Source organism: Schizosaccharomyces japonicus (assembly GCF_000149845.2).
Source record: "Schizosaccharomyces japonicus yFS275 unplaced genomic scaffold supercont5.2, whole genome shotgun sequence".
NCBI lineage: Eukaryota > Fungi > Ascomycota > Schizosaccharomycetes > Schizosaccharomycetales > Schizosaccharomycetaceae > Schizosaccharomyces > Schizosaccharomyces japonicus.
The window spans coordinates 990,621-1,010,343 of NW_011627861.1; the positions used below are offsets into that span (position 1 = coordinate 990,621).

A 19,723-nucleotide genomic window follows, 5' to 3' on the forward strand; every position below is an offset into this window, starting at 1 on the left:
AGAGCAGTCACATAACATCTTAACGAATTATACATCTGTCTTCGTTCCTTCCTGTACCAGCACACGAAAAGGGAAAATGGCATCTGTGGTCTCGAAGAAGTCTAAGAAGAGTGGTGAAACCCTCAACTCCAAGCTTGCCCTCACCATGAAGAGTGGCAAGTACCAACTTGGTTACAAGTCTACCTTGAAGACTCTTCGTTCCGGCAAGGCCAAGCTTATCATTATTGCTGGCAACTGCCCCCCTCTTCGCAAGTCCGAGCTTGAGTACTATGCTATGCTCTCTAAGACTAACGTTCACCACTACGCTGGCTCGAAGTAAGTATTCTGAAGTTCTGCATCGATATGGAGCGACTGGAGGCACTTGTCGTAAAGAAATATCATTACTAACGAAAATAGCATTGATCTTGGTACCGCTTGCGGTAAGCTTTTCCGTGTTGGTGTCCTTGCCATCACTGATGCTGGTGACTCTGACATCTTGGATGCTTAAAAAGTGTACAATTCGTGAGCAAAGCATTTCAAGGGTTGTGTCATTTCGTAGAGTTGCTTTTGGTGTACTGGAAGGGCTTTAATAAATGAGTTCTCTTGGACAAAATCCTAAGTGTGTGTCGTGTAGTGTGGTTGACTGTTTGGCAGCAGCTTTGATTAAGTGTGTTGTACTCTTTTGCTACGGATGAGGTTCGTGTCGTTTGCAGAAAAATAGAAATTGACATGTTAATGTTGAATATACTAAATTAGGTAGTGTTGACTTTAGAGCATCGGTCGAAAGGAAGATTAGAATTATGAAGAGGAAGGGGTTTAAAGGGAGAGCAGCGATAGCAGAGGGAAAGAATGCCAGCTCTGAACTGTGATTTAACTGCTGCCGTTAAGTTCCATGAACGACTCACTCGTTGGTGTCGTAGGATCGATACCAGCTTCTGTCTGATAGACAGAATTCCATGGGTCAAGAAGGAGCTCAGCAGCAGTTGCACGTTTAAAAGCATCTCGCTCAAAACACCGCTCAAGGAAGTTACGGCCAGCATCGGAGAGTAATTCGGGTGAGGGCATCGTGGGTTTATGCATAGCAGCAACATGGTACATAATTGCCCATTCGTTATCCATGTTTACCCAAGGTCGCATGCCGGTTACCATCTCTAGAACGACGCAACCTAATCCCCAAATATCCATTGCACCAAGTCTGCCACTCTCAGTGCCAAGAATTATTTCTGGGGACATGTACATGGGAGTACCGACTAGACTGTTAAGGGTTGTGCGATCATCCTGACTTGTGTCACGACTAGCGCTTTCGCCTTGACCAACGACTTTCGCGGTACCAAAGTCACTGTATTTGATAATACCATTGTGATCCAACAAAATATTGTCTGGCTTAATGTCTCTGTGAACAATCCTCCGGCCATGCAGATATGCCAAGCCTTCCAAAAGTTGTAAGACATAAACACGTAGCACTGTTTCGTCCTCTATACGACCATGCGAAAGCAAATCCGCAAGGGAACCACCTTGGCAAAGTTCCATAAAAATATAAACCTTGTCACGATGAACTTCGATACCATAGTAAGTAACAATATTCGGGTGATCAAGAATTTCCAGAACACTCATTTCACTTTGAATTTGTTTGACCAACGTTGATGCAGAGTGAGGATCTTGCAGTCTTATTTCCTTTACAGCCATTAAGTCGCCAGTGTCGAGATTGACACCAGCATAAACACTGCCAAACGTACCATTTCGAACAAAACGGCCTTGCTGCCAACGCATCGTAATGTTGGAAAGGGAAGAAGCCAATTGAAGGAACTCCTTACTGGCTGTGACAGAGTCATCCAGAACTCTTCCAATGAACTGTCGTTGAGTTTGCTTCGCTAAACGGCATTCTTCAAGCTCCTGTAGATGGCTAAGCATCTCCTCGTGCAAAAGCTTTGTCGTTTCATCCTCTTGTAACAGATTCTTCAAATCCACAAGCGGCCGCTTGATCATACGAGAAGCTGCTTCTGTGCGTTCTTGTTCTGCTTCTGCAGCAATCTTTGTACGAAGACCTAACACATCAAAATGTGAAAGCAATAATGCCATGGCCTTGCCTACCTTTTCTCGCAACTTTGCAAATATATCATCGTCAACTGCTAAGACATTCGTACCATGAGTCATAATCATGGCAAATTCCAGAGAAGTAACAGCCCATTTAAACGTTTTCCGATCTGTTGGATCACACTCGTCGCAAATGAACGATATCCAGTCAACGGATAGTTTGACCAGCATTTGTTGAAATTCTACTTTCCTTGCCGGGTCAATACACAAAAACCGAAGAACCCTTTGCCCGAATTCAGCAGCCGCTGTAAAGGCATAATAAATCAAATGATGGCAATCGTAACCCTCACAGGCCTTGCGTATAGTAGCAACACTGTCCATAATTGTCATTGATAACTTCATGCACAGTTTACTGAGTCTTAAAAACTCCTTGTATACTCGAGGCAAGCTAGAGCGGTATTCAATAGTGGTCTTCACGATACCGTTATTTAGTGATTCAAAGGTACTTTTAGCATTTTCAAGATGTCCTGGCTGGTTTGTAGATACTAGCCGAACGTGGCCTGGTTGAATATCAATTTCAAAATCAGGAATGTCAACATCAGCAACTCTTCCGTTCCAAACCATAGAGTTTTTAGGGGAAAATATAAGAACAAAAGAGTTATTGACTGCAAGATGTTCAATCTCCTGAGATGCAAACTCTAGCAAGAGTGTTTTCACACCTTCGGGATTATCATACAAGGATGGATCACCGATGATATAGATGCCGTCATGCTCCAAGTTAGCAGTGTATGCTAAAAAATAACCTCTAGTGACCAAATTGTTGACAAAATAGTGTACATTGCCTTCGTCGATGTAATACTCGGCGGCATTTTCAAATTTCGAGTTAATAATACGAGAAAATCGCAAGATTCGTCTAAATCGAAGGCGTGTGTTGTCCAGCAACAGTGAATACCATCTGTTAAGAGTCGATTCCGTCTTCTTTTCCGGGCCTCTGCATTGAATTTTGACATAGCGTTGAATATTAAGTAGCAGCCTATTAGCCAAGAGACTAAATTGCTCGGCCATTTGAATGTTACCGTTTTCAATATAACGAGCATGCTGTTCCAGAAACGCCCATTCCGTTTCTAAAATCTCGGTTTCTTTAAAGCAAATAGCTTTGTTTCCACTTCCAAGTTTCCAGTTTAACAACTTAAAGTAGAACTTCAGTGAATCAAGTAGAGTAGCGTCGTAAGTCTCGCCGACCATAGGGGGTAAGGACCATCCAGGTAAAGGACTTGCAATTGCCTGATATTCTCGTTTAACACGGACCGCAACAGCAATAGCTATTTTAAAGTCATCCAGCATTGAATCGACAATAAGCATCGTTGGGTCTTTTAAACGTTTCGTGTATGCAAGTCGCATACGAAGAACTTCTTCAATTAGTCTTGTAGGAAAATTAATAAGAACCAATACTTTGTCTTCAAAGGAAGGCAAGTGCATTTTAGCAAACGCATCTGCATTAGTGGCTATAGTATTCTTAGAACGATGAATCGTCCGGTTAAGCGACACAAGTGAACGTTGTTCAAACGTCTTTTGTAAACTGCTTTCCTTTAATATGCGTTCAATAAAGGAAGAGCTTGTTTGAATACCTGCGACGTTGTCTTGTACAGTCCGCAATGTAATATCAAACGAGTCATTTCCAATCCATTTTTTAAGAATCTCAGTTTCGACAGCCACACTATTAACCATATTGTACCAAGAGAGGAGTGCTTCGGCGTGATACGTGAATGTGGGAGAGCCGTACATAGGCTTGTCCTGCACCATTGTTTCAGACGAGGTATAAAGACCTTCACACTTATCAAGGCGATCTAGCAATGACTTTACTTGATTGTAAGCAGTCGGATGTCCTTCGCCTTGCTTAACTTCAAAATTAATAACGTCCTTTAGCACGGCATCAACTTCACACCGGGCTTCCTGAATTATGATAGCTTGGTCAGCTGTCAACCGGCCATGCAACCACGCTTGTAAACCGAGCCAGAGATCAGCCGTTGGGTTCTCCCGTTCCGCAGAATTAGAAATTCCACTGATTCGTTTCTTCTCCGACTGCATAACTTCACCCTTAAGAACAGAACTGAGCATACAATGCCATTCTAGTCGCTCTCTGTAAGTCGGATTTGCGAGGGATTGCTCATCAAAGGGCAAACTCGGAACGTCAATGAATTGATCAAAATTAAAGCGCGGTTGTGTTAAACTTATTGTTTCAGAGTCGGCGTCACTGTCTTCTTCTGAATATGGGACGACGTTCGTGTCGTAGTAGCTGTTTTCAGCGTCTTTATGTAAACGATCGACATAATGTTTTTCCTGCATCTGATAAATCAGTGCAGGGTCACGATTGTACCAAGGCTTCCGAATAGAATTACTTCTAGAACGTGAAGATGAATTTGTCGGAAGAGAGTTCGATGGCGTTGGAGTTGCAGAAGACGGAATTGTTTTGTAGCAAGCAGGATTCGATGGTAAACCATGATTGTGAGGATGACGAACAGGAGCATAAGCACCACTGTGATTCCTTGTAAGACTTATGGGACGTTGTGCTGGACGTTGGGAAGCCACTTGATTAAGAGATTCCAAATCAGTCGAAGACTTCATTTTACGTTCGTCCACTAAACTCTGTGAGGATGAGGAGCTGTGCTCACGACTCTCAGTCAAATATCTCAATTGTTGTTCATTATCTCTGCTGTGAAGACCATCATAGCTACTCAGCATATTCCTCTTATGAAATAAGAATTGGTTTTGAAAAGCAATTGAGAATTAAGAGCGCGTAGTTCTAGGCGCCAATCAATCAAAGAGCTTTTTTCTTATAACGAGTTCCGTCGTTTGTGCTAGCTATTGTGAGTTATTTGACTCTGTCCACCTCAATATAACAAAAGCTGCTTTTGGCGAAGGCAGGTGGTGGTGGTGGATGAACGATGTCTAAAGGTTGTTAATGTGACCCACCTGGCTGCGCCAAATGAAAGGGAGGATGAAGGTGCGGGTACCCAGCATTTCTCTGAAAAGTTTTATTCCATTTGTTCAACTTTTGTTGCGTGGAATATTTTTATACCGGATCGTTATGTTTTTCCATTCTAACGGTGACAAACCATTGGTAGGTGTTCATTATACCTATAGTCATGTCAGACGCGTCTTATTAAGAGTTAAAATTATGTTAGTTTACACCAGTGCGTTGCAAGCAAAATCGTAAACTCAAGTAGGTAACTTAGTAGTAAAATGTAACAAATGTAATCAAGTCTATTAGGCTGGTGTCCATAATTATATGAGCAAAAGTATCTTATTTTTGTTTTGTAACCGATGTAATGACGTTTAAGCGGAGGGTGAAATTGGACTAATTGAATTCATAAAGAGGGAATGTTTTGTTAATCACTGGCTTAAACTCTAGGTACTCGTAACGATTAGACTTGTTGTGGTAGTAGTAGCCGGTAATCTCTCCAGTGCTCTGCCTGAAAGCTATGTAATAAAAACCTTCATAACTGACAGCTTTTGGAGCGTGCGAAAGTCTAGATCCCGGAGCCGGACGATCAAATAACGCCAATTCCTTCCACCGCATAAATATTAAATCGTGCTTGTACGGCTCACGTCTGACATAGTTCTTCATTTGAGATTCATTTTTTATTGAGTCATCTAAACCGCCCAATTTTTTCCAATGACGGAAATCAATAGACTCATTTGCCCCCCATTCAGGCCATTTAGTAAGAAATGAAAACTTCTCTCCAATTATTTCAGCCTCAAAGTAGGTCGTCAGAAGGGGAAGATTGTGTTCGTCGTCATCATCGATATGAAAATAACCACATAGCATTGACTCTCGTAGATTTACATGAAGAATTGTAACATGAACGTTATACTCGGCCCGTTCAGACATTTGTTTACCGCGAAATACAGATCCATTCCGTAAGAATGAGAAGCACTCCATCCTATTTGGTAATTATAATTTTGTGAAAGATTTTGAGGATAAATCTCCATGAAGTGAAAGAACAGCAAAACAGCGTTCTCTCTATTTTATAAATAACGGCCGCGCCTTGTGTTTGTTTTCTGAACTGTATTGAGGGAAGTAATACGAGATTTTGTTCCAGCTAAAAACTAAACTGTTATACGTGATATCAAGGAGATTCCCGGGGTCTTAGTCCCTTATAATAGTCCACTTGTTTTTGTAAAGCAAAAATAAAACGAACTGCACATTTGTCTCGTGCAAGGATTCTTTTGTGTATATGAAAATTGAAGTGTATGATCGCTTATAAGGAACGACACTATGTAATAGATTACGGCTAAATTGAACAGAATATCACAGATGAATAACAATTATGAACGAATAAGAATTGACTTATAGGGGAAACGTATACTTCTTGACATAAAATGCCAGCAGTGAGCAACTCGGTCCATGGTGGTTATCCTGACATTTACACAAACCTTCCCCATAACTTAACCAAACGGCAGATAATACTTGCGTAAAGAGAATAATCATTTTTCTCCTTACTAGTAACCCGGTATGGCAATGGTTTACACCTGTTTAAGTGGGGTTGACTCGTAGCTTTCTTCTAGCAGTCATATTATAGTATATGCTTTGGAGACACAAGTGACAAATGGTTACTACGTTCATTCCACTCGTTCCTACATTATTGTTTTTATCTGGAGTATTAAAACATTATAGATATACTGATTAAGCGGTTTCATTGAAGCAGCAACGGGAACGGTTATCGCAAACGATAAATCTGAACCATATTCGCAGCTTTTGTTGAAGTGATAAATAAGGAACTCAATCACACTTAAATGTTTAACAAGGAAACGACGCTGCCTTACGTCCCTAATGGAATCCATTCAACTCAGTTATTAAAGTCAGTATATAAATGAAACGAACGGCGAGTACATTAAGAGCAGCGCGAATTCGAAAATAGGCACAGAAGAGAAGAGGTGAAGAGCAATACATGTCAAGCCAATGATGAAAACTTGGATCATCCTTGTTCTTACGAGGTGTATAACACGCTCGAATGATGAGATGCTTCCAATTTTATTTTCTGATGGCCATGGTTGTTTTCGCTCAGGGTATTAGACAAGAGAATATTATCGACACAAACGCATTTAATCAAAAAAAGGGAGTAGTTCGGGAACGGAGGGGCGACTTTCAACATTTTTCGTGAGACAAACATTGAGCACATTGTGCAGTTTCTGGTCATACTCGGGTGTTTCAGGAATATTGTAGGACCCTTTACTAATAGCTAAAGCAAGCGAACCACCTTGCTCCATTTGGTATCTTTCAAAGGGTCCGATTAAGTACATAAGCGAGTACAGTACACACCCAAAGCTCTAAGTAATTAGAAAGTGATTCTCGAATCGAAGCTGATCGTCTTCCAGCATACCCATATATCTATTTTCTCAGTTATGGTCATATCTCGATGAATGTTGAACAGTTCTGGCGCTCGAAAAGCCATAGTGCAATTCTCTTCAACCTCGTCTTGAAAAGCCAAAACTTGAGGGTGTGTTTGCAATAAACGAGGAGATTCGGATAAACTGCCAAAATCACCTAAAACAACGTCGTGCATGTTGTCACATAACAGCATGTTACCTTTGAATTATAAGCCGTACATTCTTTTAAGAAACAATGCTTACCTGGTTTCAAATCCATATGCATAAACCGCTTTCCGGAATAGCCATTGTGAAGGGCCTGAAGACCATTCAAAATTCCGCGGCACCACAGAACAATTCGCGATTCAGGAATCTGAGAGTTTCTAGTTCTGCAAGTGTCAATCATTTCCTGTAAACTACCCCTTGCGTAATGGGGCAGCAACATAAAAACTGCTTTGTGGCCCTCATTTTCATTCAATTCATAAGTAATAAGCTGCATGAGGTTTTTGTTAGAGAAGCGACTGTAAGCTTCAACTTCCCTCATAGCTTTCTTAAGACTCTCCTTTCCGAAGGAGCACTTGACTTTTTTAAGAGCAAACAGTTTTCCATCTTTTGCATGTTTAACTAAATAGACATAAGAGAAACCACTGATCGTTAGATACTTAAGAAGCAATAGATATCTATATTGTGTTTTTCCGGAACGAACCCTTCACCCAGCACCTGTTGTACAGTGTATTGTTCATGTTGTAACGAAACCGTTGACTTAGTGGACAATCCTGTTAGTAACGAATCAACTCTGCTTGCTACAGATTTAAAGAAAGAATGCATCAAAAGAATGTGCCTTTAACTGGCAGATACTGCTAAATGAATCGGTGGCACTGTGAACACTAAGGTCTGCGTCCCAATATGAAGCACTTAGCTGAAACCACTATGGTCAGCAATGAGGACGAGAACCTTTCAGACGTAAGACAGACTGAAACACCTCTGTTTATGATTGAAGATAGCAAGAAAAGAAAGTCAATAGACACAGCTTCTGCTTTACCAGACTCAGAAAAGCACAATGGCCACATTATCAGGAATTCAAAATTTTTCGTCCCTCGAAGCGATGAACCAGGGCTAATGACAGAGTATGGCATCGTGGACGTAAAAGAATTACCTAGAAACAACATTGCCTATTGTATCTTGCCTAATGGCGAAATAATTCAACCTAATGATTTTGTTTTCATCTCTCCTTACATTCTTGGCGAGCCCCTTCAAATAGCAAGAGTTATCTCATTCGAGAAGTCTGATATATTTACTGAAAGCGCAATATTCGACATGGTAAGGCTCAATTGGTATTTTCGTCCTCGAGATATACAACGGAATAGTAGCGACAACCGGTTGCTTTTTGCTAGTATGCACAGCGACCTTTACAATGTGGCTTACATCAAAGGGAAGTGCATCGTAACTCATCGAAGCTGTATTGAAAATTTAGATGAATACCGGAAACTGCCGCTACACTTTTATTACGAACGTTTGTTTGACCAAAACATCAGTCGAATATTTGACCTGGTTCCTACCAGTCAAGCAAAAAACCTTCCTTATAATGCGCTCAGTCTTTTCATGTCAAAATATGATTACCTAGTCTGTGAATATGGTAAATCTCGGTTCTTATTCCAGGCTCCAACATACTGTAAAACTTGCGCGCAATGGTGCGCTCCCGACACTTCTGTATGCTGTTCCATTTGTAAGAGTACTTTTCACATGCACTGTTTAGTGCCTCCATTAACAAAACAACCGCCTCACGGTTTTGCCTGGGCATGTGCCGCTTGCTCCTACGGCACTCAACGAAGGACAGCAAAGCCTACGGCCAAAATTATTCGAAACAAGAATGGAAAAATTACTCTCTCCATCAAGACAAGCGGAACTGCCTCCCCATCTCCCACTCCTACTGATGTGCCAATGAAGCTAGAGGAGAAAGAAGTGGATGTTAAACTTACAATTGGCGAACCATCAAAATGGGCTCGATTACCCTGGAATATCCGTTTCGTTAATATTAGGAAAGCATCCTCTGAATCTCCGTCGGAAGATCGGTTTCCTGCACTTGCAAAGCCTAAGCTTACGCACATTCCCGGAACATCAATTAAAGCCTTAACTACTACTGACGAGGAAACGTCACAACAGGAACGTTCAAATAAAATACAAGAACGCCATTTTTCTTGGCTTCTTCAACAATGGCCGAGTTTGGAAAATGCTGTTTTCAAAGGGTTAATTCTTCTACTAAACAACGATTCCTGCCCTGCGTGTATGGTGTATTTACCAACTTCTGTTGATGAGCAGCACTTTGAGGAGTATCTAGTTGAGGTGTTTGCTACATTCGAAGAGAAAAAATTGTACATTCCTCTTACATTTACTGTTAATATTGCAATGGAGGCCTTCTTTTGCAGCAATTTCGAAAATGAACCAGCGCTGAAATTATTAAAGGATTGGCTTGAAAACGGTAAACCTTCTGACAGCTGCGATGCCGAGTCGCAGGAGAAATTGTTCTCTCTATTCGCAACTACTGGATTTTCCTTAGCCAAGGCGGCAGAACAGTTAGAAAAACACATAGGCATTAAAGATGTGATATTGTGTTTCTTGAAGTGGAAAGCCAGTACCAGTGGCGCTAATGCTCTTCGAAAATTACCATGTGCGGATCTTCCAGAAGTAATAGGTTTTTCTGAAGTCGGTGATCCGGGTCGACTTGATTGTGCTAAACTTCAGAAAATAGGAAAGCCAATTACGTGCCGCTGGTGCGGTACCAAAAGAAGCGATCAATGGTTCGTCGAACCGTCTAAATCAAATGCAAAGCTGGACGCCAAGACCGTGCCTTCTACCCTTTGCAACGTTTGTGGCAGCATATGGCGAGTATATGCGACAAGTTCTCATCCAGATCAGCAGGCTCTCGTTCAGCATAAGAGCATTTTTGAGGTTGATGTTACCCGAAGGCTGTCGTGGTCTGTTCAAAACGACGAAAGTCTAGCAAAAACACATCATGACTCGCATTCTCCAGTACACTCTTTAAAACCCAACCAGAATGATGTCGTTCTTGAACCGAAGCATCAATTAGCACACCCAAAGGTTGTCGCTCCGACTCAAGCTAACCGTGCTGTCACCAATGCTTCTCTAGTAGCATGTTGCAATTTTTGCGGTCTGTCTTCTTTAGAAGGAATGCTTAGATGCTCGAAATGCGGCTTATTTGTCCACGAGGAATGCTATTTCAAGAAAGACGGCATCGCCAGTTCGACAGCCCAACCAGAGGCCAATGGAGTCCGGAACCGGAGCACTAGAAGTCAAAGCATCTTACAAAAAGCAAGGCACCAAAAACAAAACGATGTGGAGAAGGGGGTGCATGAGAACTGGTTATGTGCATCGTGTTCGTTTACATCAACTCTTACCATTACCAAACATCAGCGTCAATGCATTCTCTGTCATCGTCCTTTTGCAGATCTCATGCTAAAAGACACGTTCGAAATGAATTGGGTCCATGTTGTATGTGCAACGTGGACTCCCGGCGTGGCCCTGTCTACCTATTTGAATGAACCCATCTGGGGTATCGGGAGTCTCCCGCCGGAACTGTACGAAGGCCGTTGTAGCATTTGCTATTCCACTGCTGGGGTTACTATCCCGTGCTGCACATGTGGTGCACGCGTGCATTCTTCATGTGCCTTGAAGAATAACTGGCACCTCGTCTTCGAGGCGGAACGGCGGATGAAGCGGCATATTACCGCGGCAGAGGCTCAATTGAAATCATTTAATGGCCTTGTTGACTATGGAACTGAGAGTGCGGCTACGAAACCTTTTGTATTCCGTCCAGTTGTCTACTGCCCACTAGACGAACCACCTCGTTCGTTGTTTCGACGAGGTGATATTTTCACGCTTACGAAACGTGTCGTTTGGCAAGAGTTCATATCTTCCTGCACTCAACGGATGCCTTATCGTATTATGTTCGATAGTGCCGCATGCTCAAAACAAAACGTACAAGTTGAAGATAAGACTGTGCCATCACACAGCTGTTCGCTATGTCACGAAACCGTGAGTCCGTTTTGGTGGCCTGGAGATATATGCCATTTCTGTTTTTCTACAACTATATCAGCTGCAAAAACCGCCCTTTCTTCGTTAGGCTCTTGAAACGTTTCCGTTCGCTTCTTCATACAGGTTGTTTACGATTATTATAGACATGATATTTTATGTTTGTGTTTTTGGTTAATGAATTCATTTCTGTTTCTCTATCTCTAAACGAGTTTCATAATGCTACAAAAAATAACGGTCCGTTGTAGTGGCACAATTGGAAGACCATTATTTACTTTTTTCATGCCAAAACGGACCCTTACCAAAGTAAGTGAGTTTCGAAGAAACCCCGAACGAACCTCTACATAACCGAGAAGCGGTTTGTTGACATGCAACAAACGTATGTACTCTCTCGTTAAGCATGGCGTACATGTGAGACACTACACGTTCATGCCCTAGTACAATGGTCAGCAAAAAAGGGCTCCTTCAGGAGAGAACCCCTACCTAAGACAGACCCCATATAGAGAGAAAAGACCCCAAGGCAATCCCCCAAAATCCCCCCATCAACCCTGCTTCCCTCCTGAAGCCCTCCCCCCCAGATTTGTCGCCGCGCCGTAGCCAATTTCAGAAAACATAATTCATCACACATTAAATTTACATACATCTCGATACAGACGTCCCTTCATGTAAACACACAGCCAAGATAGAGGAGAAAGAAACGAAGAATTAAAAAGCATCATTGAGCGTCGCACTAACAATTAAGATGAAAACACATACGTAGAACAACAAATGCAAAACAAACATCCTGTTAGCGTATAAACAGCAGTGAGAGGGGTATTTACTGGATGCACAAAGAAGAGCAGGGAATCCAAGCAAAAGAAAGCGAAGGTAGCCCGGGAAGGAAAAAGTGGGTGAATAATCATTGCGTAAAAGTGAAAAGGAAAAAACAAGCACACCCGGGCAGGAAACAACGAGAAGACGAGAGCTAATGAAAGGGGAGAAAACAAAGGGACAAAAGTGGAAATGGGTACGAGGACGGTGAAGAAAACAATACACATTACCGTCTAGAGGACGGGGACCACCGCACCGCCGTAAAAGGTGTTCGGACACGAGGGAGAGGAATCAAAAAGACACAATCATGACTAACCAAGGTACGAGTCGGGACGAGAGCCCCCGCGAGGGAGGCTGACAGGACGGCTGAATGGGAGACATTTGCAGCGAGAGCAAGTGCAGGAAGGAAGAGGATGAGCATGTTGTGTAATGAATGGGTGAAAACGTGAGCGAGTGTGCATGCGTTCCAATCACGGTCCAGGGTGGTGGTTCATCATAGGAAGGTAGGAAGTATTAGCGTTCGGAAGGGTATTGAGCATAGGATTGAAAGAGGAATAGCAGCGCCCGAGTTGTCCGCCTGGGGAAGCGGCGGCGCCAATGCATACATGGGCATCAATGGCCTTCCGACGTGTGCGTACAGTGTCGTGGTAAGCCGTTTGGAAGCGTCGGGGGCATCCCAAGGTTGGGAGCCTGGGGCGACTGCATCTGTTGCTGCGGAGGAGGCAGCGAAAGACACTGTTGGTTGGCAGCGGCAACAGCAGCTGCTGCCGCGACCGCCTCGTTCTTCATCATCCGCGAAGCAAGACCGAACTTGAGGGGCCGACGAGCGGGCACCATGTGGACCCGCTCGTGCTGGTGCAAGTTGTCTCGACGAGAGAAACGCTTACCGCAGAAGCACGCGTACGGACGCTCGTCCGAGTGCAAGGAGCGGATGTGTCGGTTGAGATGCTCAGACCGCTTGAACTTTTTCTCGCATTGACGACACACAAACGTGGTACCGCCGGGCGAACGGAGATGCTTCGTTTTGGCGTAAGCGGTCGACGTCCGCCGCCGCTTGGGCGTCTGTGGCGTCTGCTTGCTGGCGTACCCGTCCACATCTGAGCCATTGCTGCCGCCCTGGTTGTTGGGCATGTACATGTAGGGCGACATGTTCGCCGAGGAAGGAACCGTGTTGTCGCCGCCCGTCTCCACCGAGTTGGGGAACGCAGAGGGCTGCAGCGTGTGGCTCGCAACACCGGAGGGATCCGCATTGGAGGGCGATGGAGCAGCGGAGGCCATTCCGTTTTGAGCAAGATTGGAGCTGACAAAATGCTGAGATGGTTTGTAGAAGGAGACATTTGCCGGCAACGAAGGCAACACACCCGCCTGCGTCACAAACGACGGCGCATACCACTCGGGCAGGCCGGCAGAGACCGACACGTTGGACGAGGGCTGCGCGTACGAAGACGGCGTGTTGGACAGCGACTGCGGTGTGGGCGGCAGCATGGACGAGACCCCGTTCGACGCGTCGTTCATGCTGGACGGAGGCATGACGGGCGCCGACGAGTTGGTCGCCTGCACCGCATTTTCAGTGGCTGCAGAATCTTCTGCAGACTCCGGCGTGTGCGGGGAAATCATCGAAGGGTAAAAGGCAGCGGCAGCAGACGCTGCGTAGCCGGAAGACGCCTTTGGAGGGCAGGACTGTTGCTGCTGCTGCTGCTGAGAAGACATGGGCATGGGCAAGAGGCCGTTGCCGAGACAGGAAAGAGAAGTTGTGCTGGAAGCATTGCCGTTGGGCTGCTGGTATTTGGATGCAGAAAGTCCGGCATCGAACAGGGAGCCATTGTTCGGGCTAGACGGCACCAGCTTTCGAGTTTGCTGCTGCTGCTGCTGCTGTTGTTGTTGTTGCTGCTGCTGGCTTGGGAAGCCGGAAAGCGACGGGAGGGACGCACACGAGTTGTGCGACGAAAGACCGTTCGACGACATGGGCATCGAGTAGACGCCGGGCGCGACCTGCGAGTTCGCCAACGACAGGCAGGAGGCCGAGTTGTCGAACGACAGCGAGGGAAGGCCGTTGCCGACCGTCGACGACGCAGACGCAGGGCCGAACAGCTGGTGCGAGGGCAGCTGGCCCGAGAGCGTCGAGCTCGGCGGCAGCTGCATCTGCATGCCGTGGTTCTGCACCGACGAGTTGTCGGGCTGCAGCGTGGGCAGCAGCATCGGGGGAGGCGGTGGCGGTCCCATGAACGGGCCTTTCCCTGAGGGGATCCGCGTAGGAGGCCTCGAGGCGGGCTGCATGTCAAAAGTGGGGGTGTAGAATGGAAACGTTACAGGGGAGGGAGTGGTGTTTGTGGTGGTGACTGTCCAACAGGGGTAACAAGGGACAGCAGGAAGAGCCGAGGTACAGCCGAGGAAGCAAGCGGACCAGAGTGAAGAGAAGGAGCACGGCGGCCGCGAATGAGTTCACAAAAAGGAATGGAACCCCCAAAAAGAACAAAGAAAACTGGGAAGAGCTCACAGGAGTCTTCGTGGAATCCTAGGGACTTGCAAAAATAAATATAGGAATGCGCAGAAACGAAAGGCCCGTGCAATTCGAGCGGGAAAAGGCGAACGCGCAGGAGACAGGAGGAGAGTGTGATGTGAGGGTCGTTAGAGGTAAAAAAAATGTTCCGTACAAGCGCAACCTTGTCGCTCGCCTGGAATCGTATGCTGCCAATACCGCAGAGCGGCGAGCGGCTCGCTTTATATGCGGACAGGCCCTACGTCAGGAATTTTGTATGACGTAGCGTGGACAGTCTTTATCGCGGGTGCAGGAACATGCAATCGGAGTATTTTGCGCGCGCGAACTACTCCCAACGACTATCTCGAAATGGCGTCATAGCACGCGTACGGGCCACGCGATGGATTAAGCGAGCGGCATGCCAATGCAGGAAAGGGAGTCGGTCGCAAAAGGCGACAGAATAGTGGAGAAGCAGACGCCTGCGCTAGCGAGCGCCCGGGCTGGCGGAAGCGACGCCAGGGCCAGGGAAGGCAGCAGAGGCCGCAGAGGTGGGCAGCGCGGCGCTGGCAGCAGAAACCGTAGAAGGACGAGCAAGTGGGCCGGGGAAAACGCGGAGCGAAATTGATTTACGGCGAAGACACGAATGGACCTGCAGCTGATTTTTTATCGAATCGAGCATCGGTGGTGTTCTCGTTACGCCGTCGCAGACGAAATCCAGATTCTTTCCACCCCTGAGTGCTCGTTGAATCAGCGAGCAAACTTTAATTCGGGCGCCTGCCATTGGTGAGCGACACGCAACAGGCATCGGCTCGCGTCAGGGACGTCGGCTAGCTGAAGAGTTAATTTTGCATTTCGGGAGGAACTCCGCTCACAACACTCCAGCAGGGGCCAGCCACCACGAGGGAAAAAGGGATGTTGCGAAACAGCGAATCCGCAAGCGAGCGTGACGCCAGAGGTGGTTCAGCATGCAGAAAACACAAGATGCACGCCCAGATGACGAATAGCAGCAACGGGCCTGTCGAGGAGGGTCTCCCCATCCATCCCAGCTGCCTGCCTGGCGCTGCGGCGGCGCGTTGCTGCTTCTTCCCTCCTTCCCCGCCCCACCCAAGGTCCTGTGCATTGGCTGCCAGCGTCCTCCTGGCACTGGCCCCTGGGCTCGTTTCGAACCTTCGTGCAACCGAAGCGTAACGCCAAACTTAAATCGCCAGCCGTCGTTCCGGATTACGTCATTCAACGGGGTCTATTTGGCTCGCGAGCTGTTATTTGCTCGCTGGAGACCGGAGACACCGGAGTGCCCCTTGATCAGCGATCCACGCCCGGATGCTCCATCCAACCACAGCAGGCCAGCAGCGTCTGGCGGTTGCGAGCCAGCTCTTAGCTGCGAGCGGGCGAGGGTTGGCAGCGGTGACGACGTGGACGAGCGAGCATTAGGCACGGCAGTGACTCTGGCCGGGGTCGCTGGCCTGTGTGCTGCCTGTGTGCTGCCAGAGTCACCGCCGTGCGCTTCCTCTGTGCTGCCCACACGACGCTGCTGCGTCGCATGGACGCTCGCAGACGGCTCGCTGACGAGCAATCGTCCACAAAGCAACGAGTGAGCCTCATCGCCGCGCTCAAACTGCCATTGGCCGGACATACGGAAGATGCGCAGTCGAACATCCATGCCCACCGCTGCTGCTGCTGCTCTGGCTGTCGCTGTCGCGGTCGCCGTTGTGGTGCCTTACCCCTGTGTCCGCTGTTGTCCCAGATTACACTTCTGTTGGCCCACACGGCCCTGTCCGTTTGCTCTGCAGCGATGACGATCGTGTCGCGCGGATCATCGCCACCACCACGGCCCCCTTTCTGGCAAGATTTGGATAACCTAGTCGTAACCTAACAAACCACCCCAACATGCACATAACCTGAGTCGTGAAGTCACCTGGTAGAACAAGGGATCCCGTGGGAACCAGACAGGTGATGTTGTGCACGACAGCAGGAAGCAGGTTGCCGATGGCCTGAGCCTGGACAAACAGGACGCAGGGAACCGTAGGGGATGATGGAGGAAATGAGGGGGAGGAGGGAGGAAGGTTCTCGCTTGGCTATGTTACCCTTGGGACGCACCACCGCGATGACGTCATGCAGCGAGCGCGTCACCAGCAGGCAGGCCGGGGGCGGCGGTGCATATAGACGACGCGACGCGACGCGTGGACCCGTCAATGCTGGAAAATGACGCGCTGGACGTGGTCGGTCTTTCGCGAGGTTGGACGAATCAGGCCCAGGAAACGCAGCTCCTCCACAGCGAAGAAGAAGCGCGCCTGAGTGAGAAGAGACGTGGAGGAGTCGTCGCCCGCGCCGGCTCCAGCAGACACGTCGTGGGCAAGAGCCTGCTCGTCGTCTGCGTCGTGGGCGAGAGCCTCTGCAAACGCCACGAACCAATCGTACAGGTTGATGAGTCCGCCAGACTCGCAATACAATCGGTACATAACCGCCAAGTCTGGCTCCCACTTTGTCCGCGGAGTTTGGACGCTGATCCCGGGAGTGCCGTGGGAAGCGGTCGCGGCAGGAGAGGCAGCAGCAGTTGGAGGAGCTGAGGGAGGAGCTGAGGGAGCTGAGGGAGCTGCAGGAGCGGCGGACGGAGCGGGATTGCTCCCGAGGACGCTGTCGCGGTCCTCCTTCCTGTCTGCGCACCCATTGCTTTGTGCGGTCGCGTCCGACGCGTCCGCGACATCGACGACACCGTAGAACGCAGGCGCCATGCAGGCACTGTGGATGACGCGGCGCTGGTGGCCGCCGGCAAACGCCTGCTCCAGCGGCCGGACATAGTCGTAGCAGACGCATTCGTAGAAGGGGCAATTCTCGACACCGCCCCGCACGTGCAGGTTCTGTGTCGTCGCCGTCGACCAGGGGAACGGGGACTCGACGACGAGCGTGCGGAGCAGGGAGTCGTCGTCTGCACCGAGCTGCTGCAGCAGCGCTTCGAGCTCCCGCAGCAGCGCCGTGTACTCGTGGATTTCCGGCCGCAGGCCCTGCTCGGCGACTCGTCGCGAGTGTGCGGTGCCGTGGAAGCCCTCTAATACCACCTGGGCACTCACCAACACATCATTGCTGCCGCTGCCGGCGCCGCCGGAATGGACGAGAAGAGCGGCGGCGGCGGCGGCAGGGTGCTCGAGGAAACGCTGCACAATGCCGTCGAGCCTGTCGCTCAAAGTGCGGCACGTGTCCAGCGTAGCGGGCTCGTGGGCCAGGGTCGAGGTGCAGAAGGCAAGAAGACGCTTGGTGGCGGACGAGTCGAGCCGCCGCACCAGCTGGGCCGCCTGCGCACAGGCGTCCCGAAGCATTGCTCCTCCCTCGGCAAGCACGTCCATCCACTGACTCAGCGTGTGTGTCGCGTCTGTCTCGCACAGCAGCTGCACCTGCAGCCAGGCCTGCGCTCGCTGTCGCAGCCGCCGGCGGCGGTGACGTATGGCGGTGACGCACGCCCGAAAGAAGTGCAAGAACACCGTGTCGTCGTCGAGCAGCGGGCGCAGATCTTTTCGGCTCACAAGTGTGGGGTCGCTTGGGCTTGCACAGCCTGCAGCGCTTGTGGAGTCTGCGGGCGCGCGATTTGCGGGGGAGTGTGGGGAGAGCCCACGGGCCCAGAACCCCACGGAGCGCTGGAAGGAAGGCGATGTGCGGAGAGCCTGCGCAAGGATGGGAGAAAACGACGCTGTCGACAGTGCCTCTGCATCCTCGGGGGCCCGCAGCACATTCACAGACACAGCACTGAACGCGTTTCCGTAGAAATGACATAGCACCGCGTAGCGCAGAGCCGAGAGCACCTTCTCCACACTCCAGCTGTGCTCGTAAAACATGCCCCGCAGAAATCGCTTAACACGTGCGCCGAGCATAAAGTCGTCTAGCGCGTCCACGCGCTCCAGCAGCTGCTCGAGTCCTGCGGTAATGGCCTGCATGCGAAACACACGCGGCTCTACCGCCTCGAAGAATCGGCCAGAGAGGGACGCGTCGAACATTTCCAGCGGGACGCGGACATCAAGCACCACATGGACGGTGTGCGTGTTGCCCGGCTTGTTCATGAGCACGCGGAGCGCTGCAACGAGCTGCTGGAGCAGCCCGGGCATGCAGTCCTCCACGTTTTTGAATACAATAATAAGGTTTTCCCGGAGCGCGTCCATGTCGTACGCGCACACACCAGCGGCGACACCCGTGTTGGCGATCTGCTTGAAGCAGTTCTTCAAGTCTCGATGTGTACGCAAGTCGAGCATGACGACGCGCCGTGCGTCCGCACGCGACACAGTGTTTGTTGCGCCGACAACTTGCTCGTAGAATCGCGAGTGCAGTGTGTTCCGCCCACCACTGCACAGTACAGCTCCGCGGAGCTTCCCGTGTGTGTTGTACGGCGCTGTTAAGAAGGCTGCCAGTTCTGCTGCAACCCGCTGGTTGTTGGCCGTCAGTGTCGTTTCCGTGATCTGGTCTAGCTCAGCAAGGACCTCCCGGCACAACCGAACGCGCTCGGCGCGTTTGTCCGCGTCTTCCGGAAGCAGGACCGGCATCAACAAGTCGGATTCTGCATTGTGTGTAGCAATTGACGGGCTGGTCGGCGATTGCCGCGTCGACGGACGCGTTCCTTTGGGTTTTATGGCATAGAATCCCTACAGAACCGAATTAGCGTTTCACGTTCTCCACACACACCACGTCGGGCGTCCTCAACAGGGAGCATTGCACTTACTTTGCTGAGAGAATCGTGCTGCAGCAATAGGGACATGAGGCCGTCGAATCAAGCTCGCGTTGTTGGTGGAATGAATGCAGCTAGTGGGATTTCGTGCATGTGTGTGGGGGCTATGGTGTGGGGGAGACAGAATACAAAAACACAAAATCGCAAAATATGGCAGGAAGGCCATGGGGGCCTATTCGGGAATTGCTGCCCAAATTGTACACGGGGAATGTCAATTAGTAAGAAGGAGTGCGTCTAGCAGGTCCATGGGCCACAGACATGTGTTGGAACGGTGCACGCTAGAAATGTTACAA

The 19,723-nt window shown here is 48.8% G+C and overlaps 8 protein-coding genes across 8 annotated transcripts; 2 read left to right on the forward strand and 6 right to left on the reverse strand.

Annotated features, from left to right (window-relative positions):
- The first annotated feature begins 24 nt into the window (after positions 1-24).
- SJAG_03383 (60S ribosomal protein L30) lies at positions 25-557 on the forward strand. The gene is made up of 2 exons (XM_002174497.2): positions 25-315; positions 397-557. Exons 1-2 carry the CDS (start codon positions 77-79, stop codon positions 485-487), a joined length of 330 nt encoding a protein of 109 aa, XP_002174533.2. The 5' UTR covers positions 25-76; the 3' UTR covers positions 488-557.
- Positions 558-792: 235 nt separating this feature from the next.
- SJAG_03384 (STE/STE11 protein kinase) lies at positions 793-4,978 on the reverse strand. Its single transcript, XM_002174498.2, has one exon. The coding sequence runs from the start codon at positions 4,753-4,755 to the stop codon at positions 850-852; it is 3,906 nt and encodes a 1,301-aa protein (XP_002174534.1). The 5' UTR covers positions 4,756-4,978; the 3' UTR covers positions 793-849.
- Positions 4,979-5,282: 304 nt separating this feature from the next.
- On the reverse strand, positions 5,283-6,628 carry SJAG_03385 (Vid24 family cytoplasmic vesicle protein). The gene has a single exon (XM_002174499.2). It carries the CDS (start codon positions 5,954-5,956, stop codon positions 5,372-5,374), a length of 585 nt encoding a protein of 194 aa, XP_002174535.1. The 5' UTR covers positions 5,957-6,628; the 3' UTR covers positions 5,283-5,371.
- Positions 6,629-6,634: 6 nt separating this feature from the next.
- Positions 6,635-8,312, reverse strand: SJAG_03386 (NAK protein kinase Ppk13). The gene is made up of 4 exons (XM_002174500.2): positions 8,090-8,312; positions 7,648-8,030; positions 7,398-7,603; positions 6,635-7,344 (listed from the first exon to the last, which is right to left on the reverse strand). Exons 1-4 carry the CDS (start codon positions 8,209-8,211, stop codon positions 7,120-7,122), a joined length of 936 nt encoding a protein of 311 aa, XP_002174536.1. The 5' UTR covers positions 8,212-8,312; the 3' UTR covers positions 6,635-7,119.
- SJAG_03387 (Lid2 complex subunit Snt2) lies at positions 8,122-11,641 on the forward strand. The gene has a single exon (XM_002174501.2). The coding sequence runs from the start codon at positions 8,290-8,292 to the stop codon at positions 11,530-11,532; it is 3,243 nt and encodes a 1,080-aa protein (XP_002174537.1). The 5' UTR covers positions 8,122-8,289; the 3' UTR covers positions 11,533-11,641.
- A 407-nt stretch (positions 11,642-12,048) lies between these two features.
- Positions 12,049-14,981, reverse strand: SJAG_03388 (transcription factor Hsr1). Its single transcript, XM_002174502.2, has one exon. It carries the CDS (start codon positions 14,518-14,520, stop codon positions 12,856-12,858), a length of 1,665 nt encoding a protein of 554 aa, XP_002174538.2. The 5' UTR covers positions 14,521-14,981; the 3' UTR covers positions 12,049-12,855.
- Positions 14,982-15,962: 981 nt separating this feature from the next.
- Positions 15,963-16,382, reverse strand: SJAG_03390 (hypothetical protein; the record flags this gene model as incomplete). Its single annotated transcript, XM_002174503.1, has 1 exon — positions 15,963-16,382. One exon carries the CDS (start codon positions 16,380-16,382, stop codon positions 15,963-15,965), a length of 420 nt encoding a protein of 139 aa, XP_002174539.1.
- A 529-nt stretch (positions 16,383-16,911) lies between these two features.
- On the reverse strand, positions 16,912-19,460 carry SJAG_05301 (origin recognition complex subunit Orp3; the record flags this gene model as incomplete). Its single annotated transcript, XM_002174504.2, has 2 exons — positions 16,912-19,347; positions 19,425-19,460. The coding sequence occupies 2 exons, from the start codon at positions 19,458-19,460 to the stop codon at positions 16,912-16,914; spliced, it is 2,472 nt and encodes an 823-aa protein (XP_002174540.2).
- Positions 19,461-19,723: the final 263 nt, after the last annotated feature.

Excerpts from the sequence above, each read along its gene's own strand:
- SJAG_03383 (XM_002174497.2), top strand. The coding sequence starts at position 77 with ATGGCATCTGTGGTCTCGAAGAAGTCTAAGAAGAGTGGTGAAACCCTC. Across the intron at positions 316-396 it reads CACCACTACGCTGGCTCGAA|CATTGATCTTGGTACCGCTT; the intron begins GTAAGTATTCTG and ends TAACGAAAATAG.
- SJAG_03384 (XM_002174498.2), bottom strand. The coding sequence starts at position 4,755 with ATGCTGAGTAGCTATGATGGTCTTCACAGCAGAGATAATGAACAACAA.
- SJAG_03385 (XM_002174499.2), bottom strand. The coding sequence starts at position 5,956 with ATGGAGTGCTTCTCATTCTTACGGAATGGATCTGTATTTCGCGGTAAA.
- SJAG_03386 (XM_002174500.2), bottom strand. The coding sequence starts at position 8,211 with ATGCATTCTTTCTTTAAATCTGTAGCAAGCAGAGTTGATTCGTTACTA. Across the intron at positions 8,031-8,089 it reads CAACAGGTGCTGGGTGAAGG|TGGTTTCTCTTATGTCTATT; the intron begins GTTCGTTCCGGA and ends TCTAACGATCAG. Across the intron at positions 7,345-7,397 it reads CTGAGAAAATAGATATATGG|AGCTTTGGGTGTGTACTGTA; the intron begins GTATGCTGGAAG and ends CTAATTACTTAG.
- SJAG_03387 (XM_002174501.2), top strand. The coding sequence starts at position 8,290 with ATGAAGCACTTAGCTGAAACCACTATGGTCAGCAATGAGGACGAGAAC.
- SJAG_03388 (XM_002174502.2), bottom strand. The coding sequence starts at position 14,520 with ATGCAGCCCGCCTCGAGGCCTCCTACGCGGATCCCCTCAGGGAAAGGC.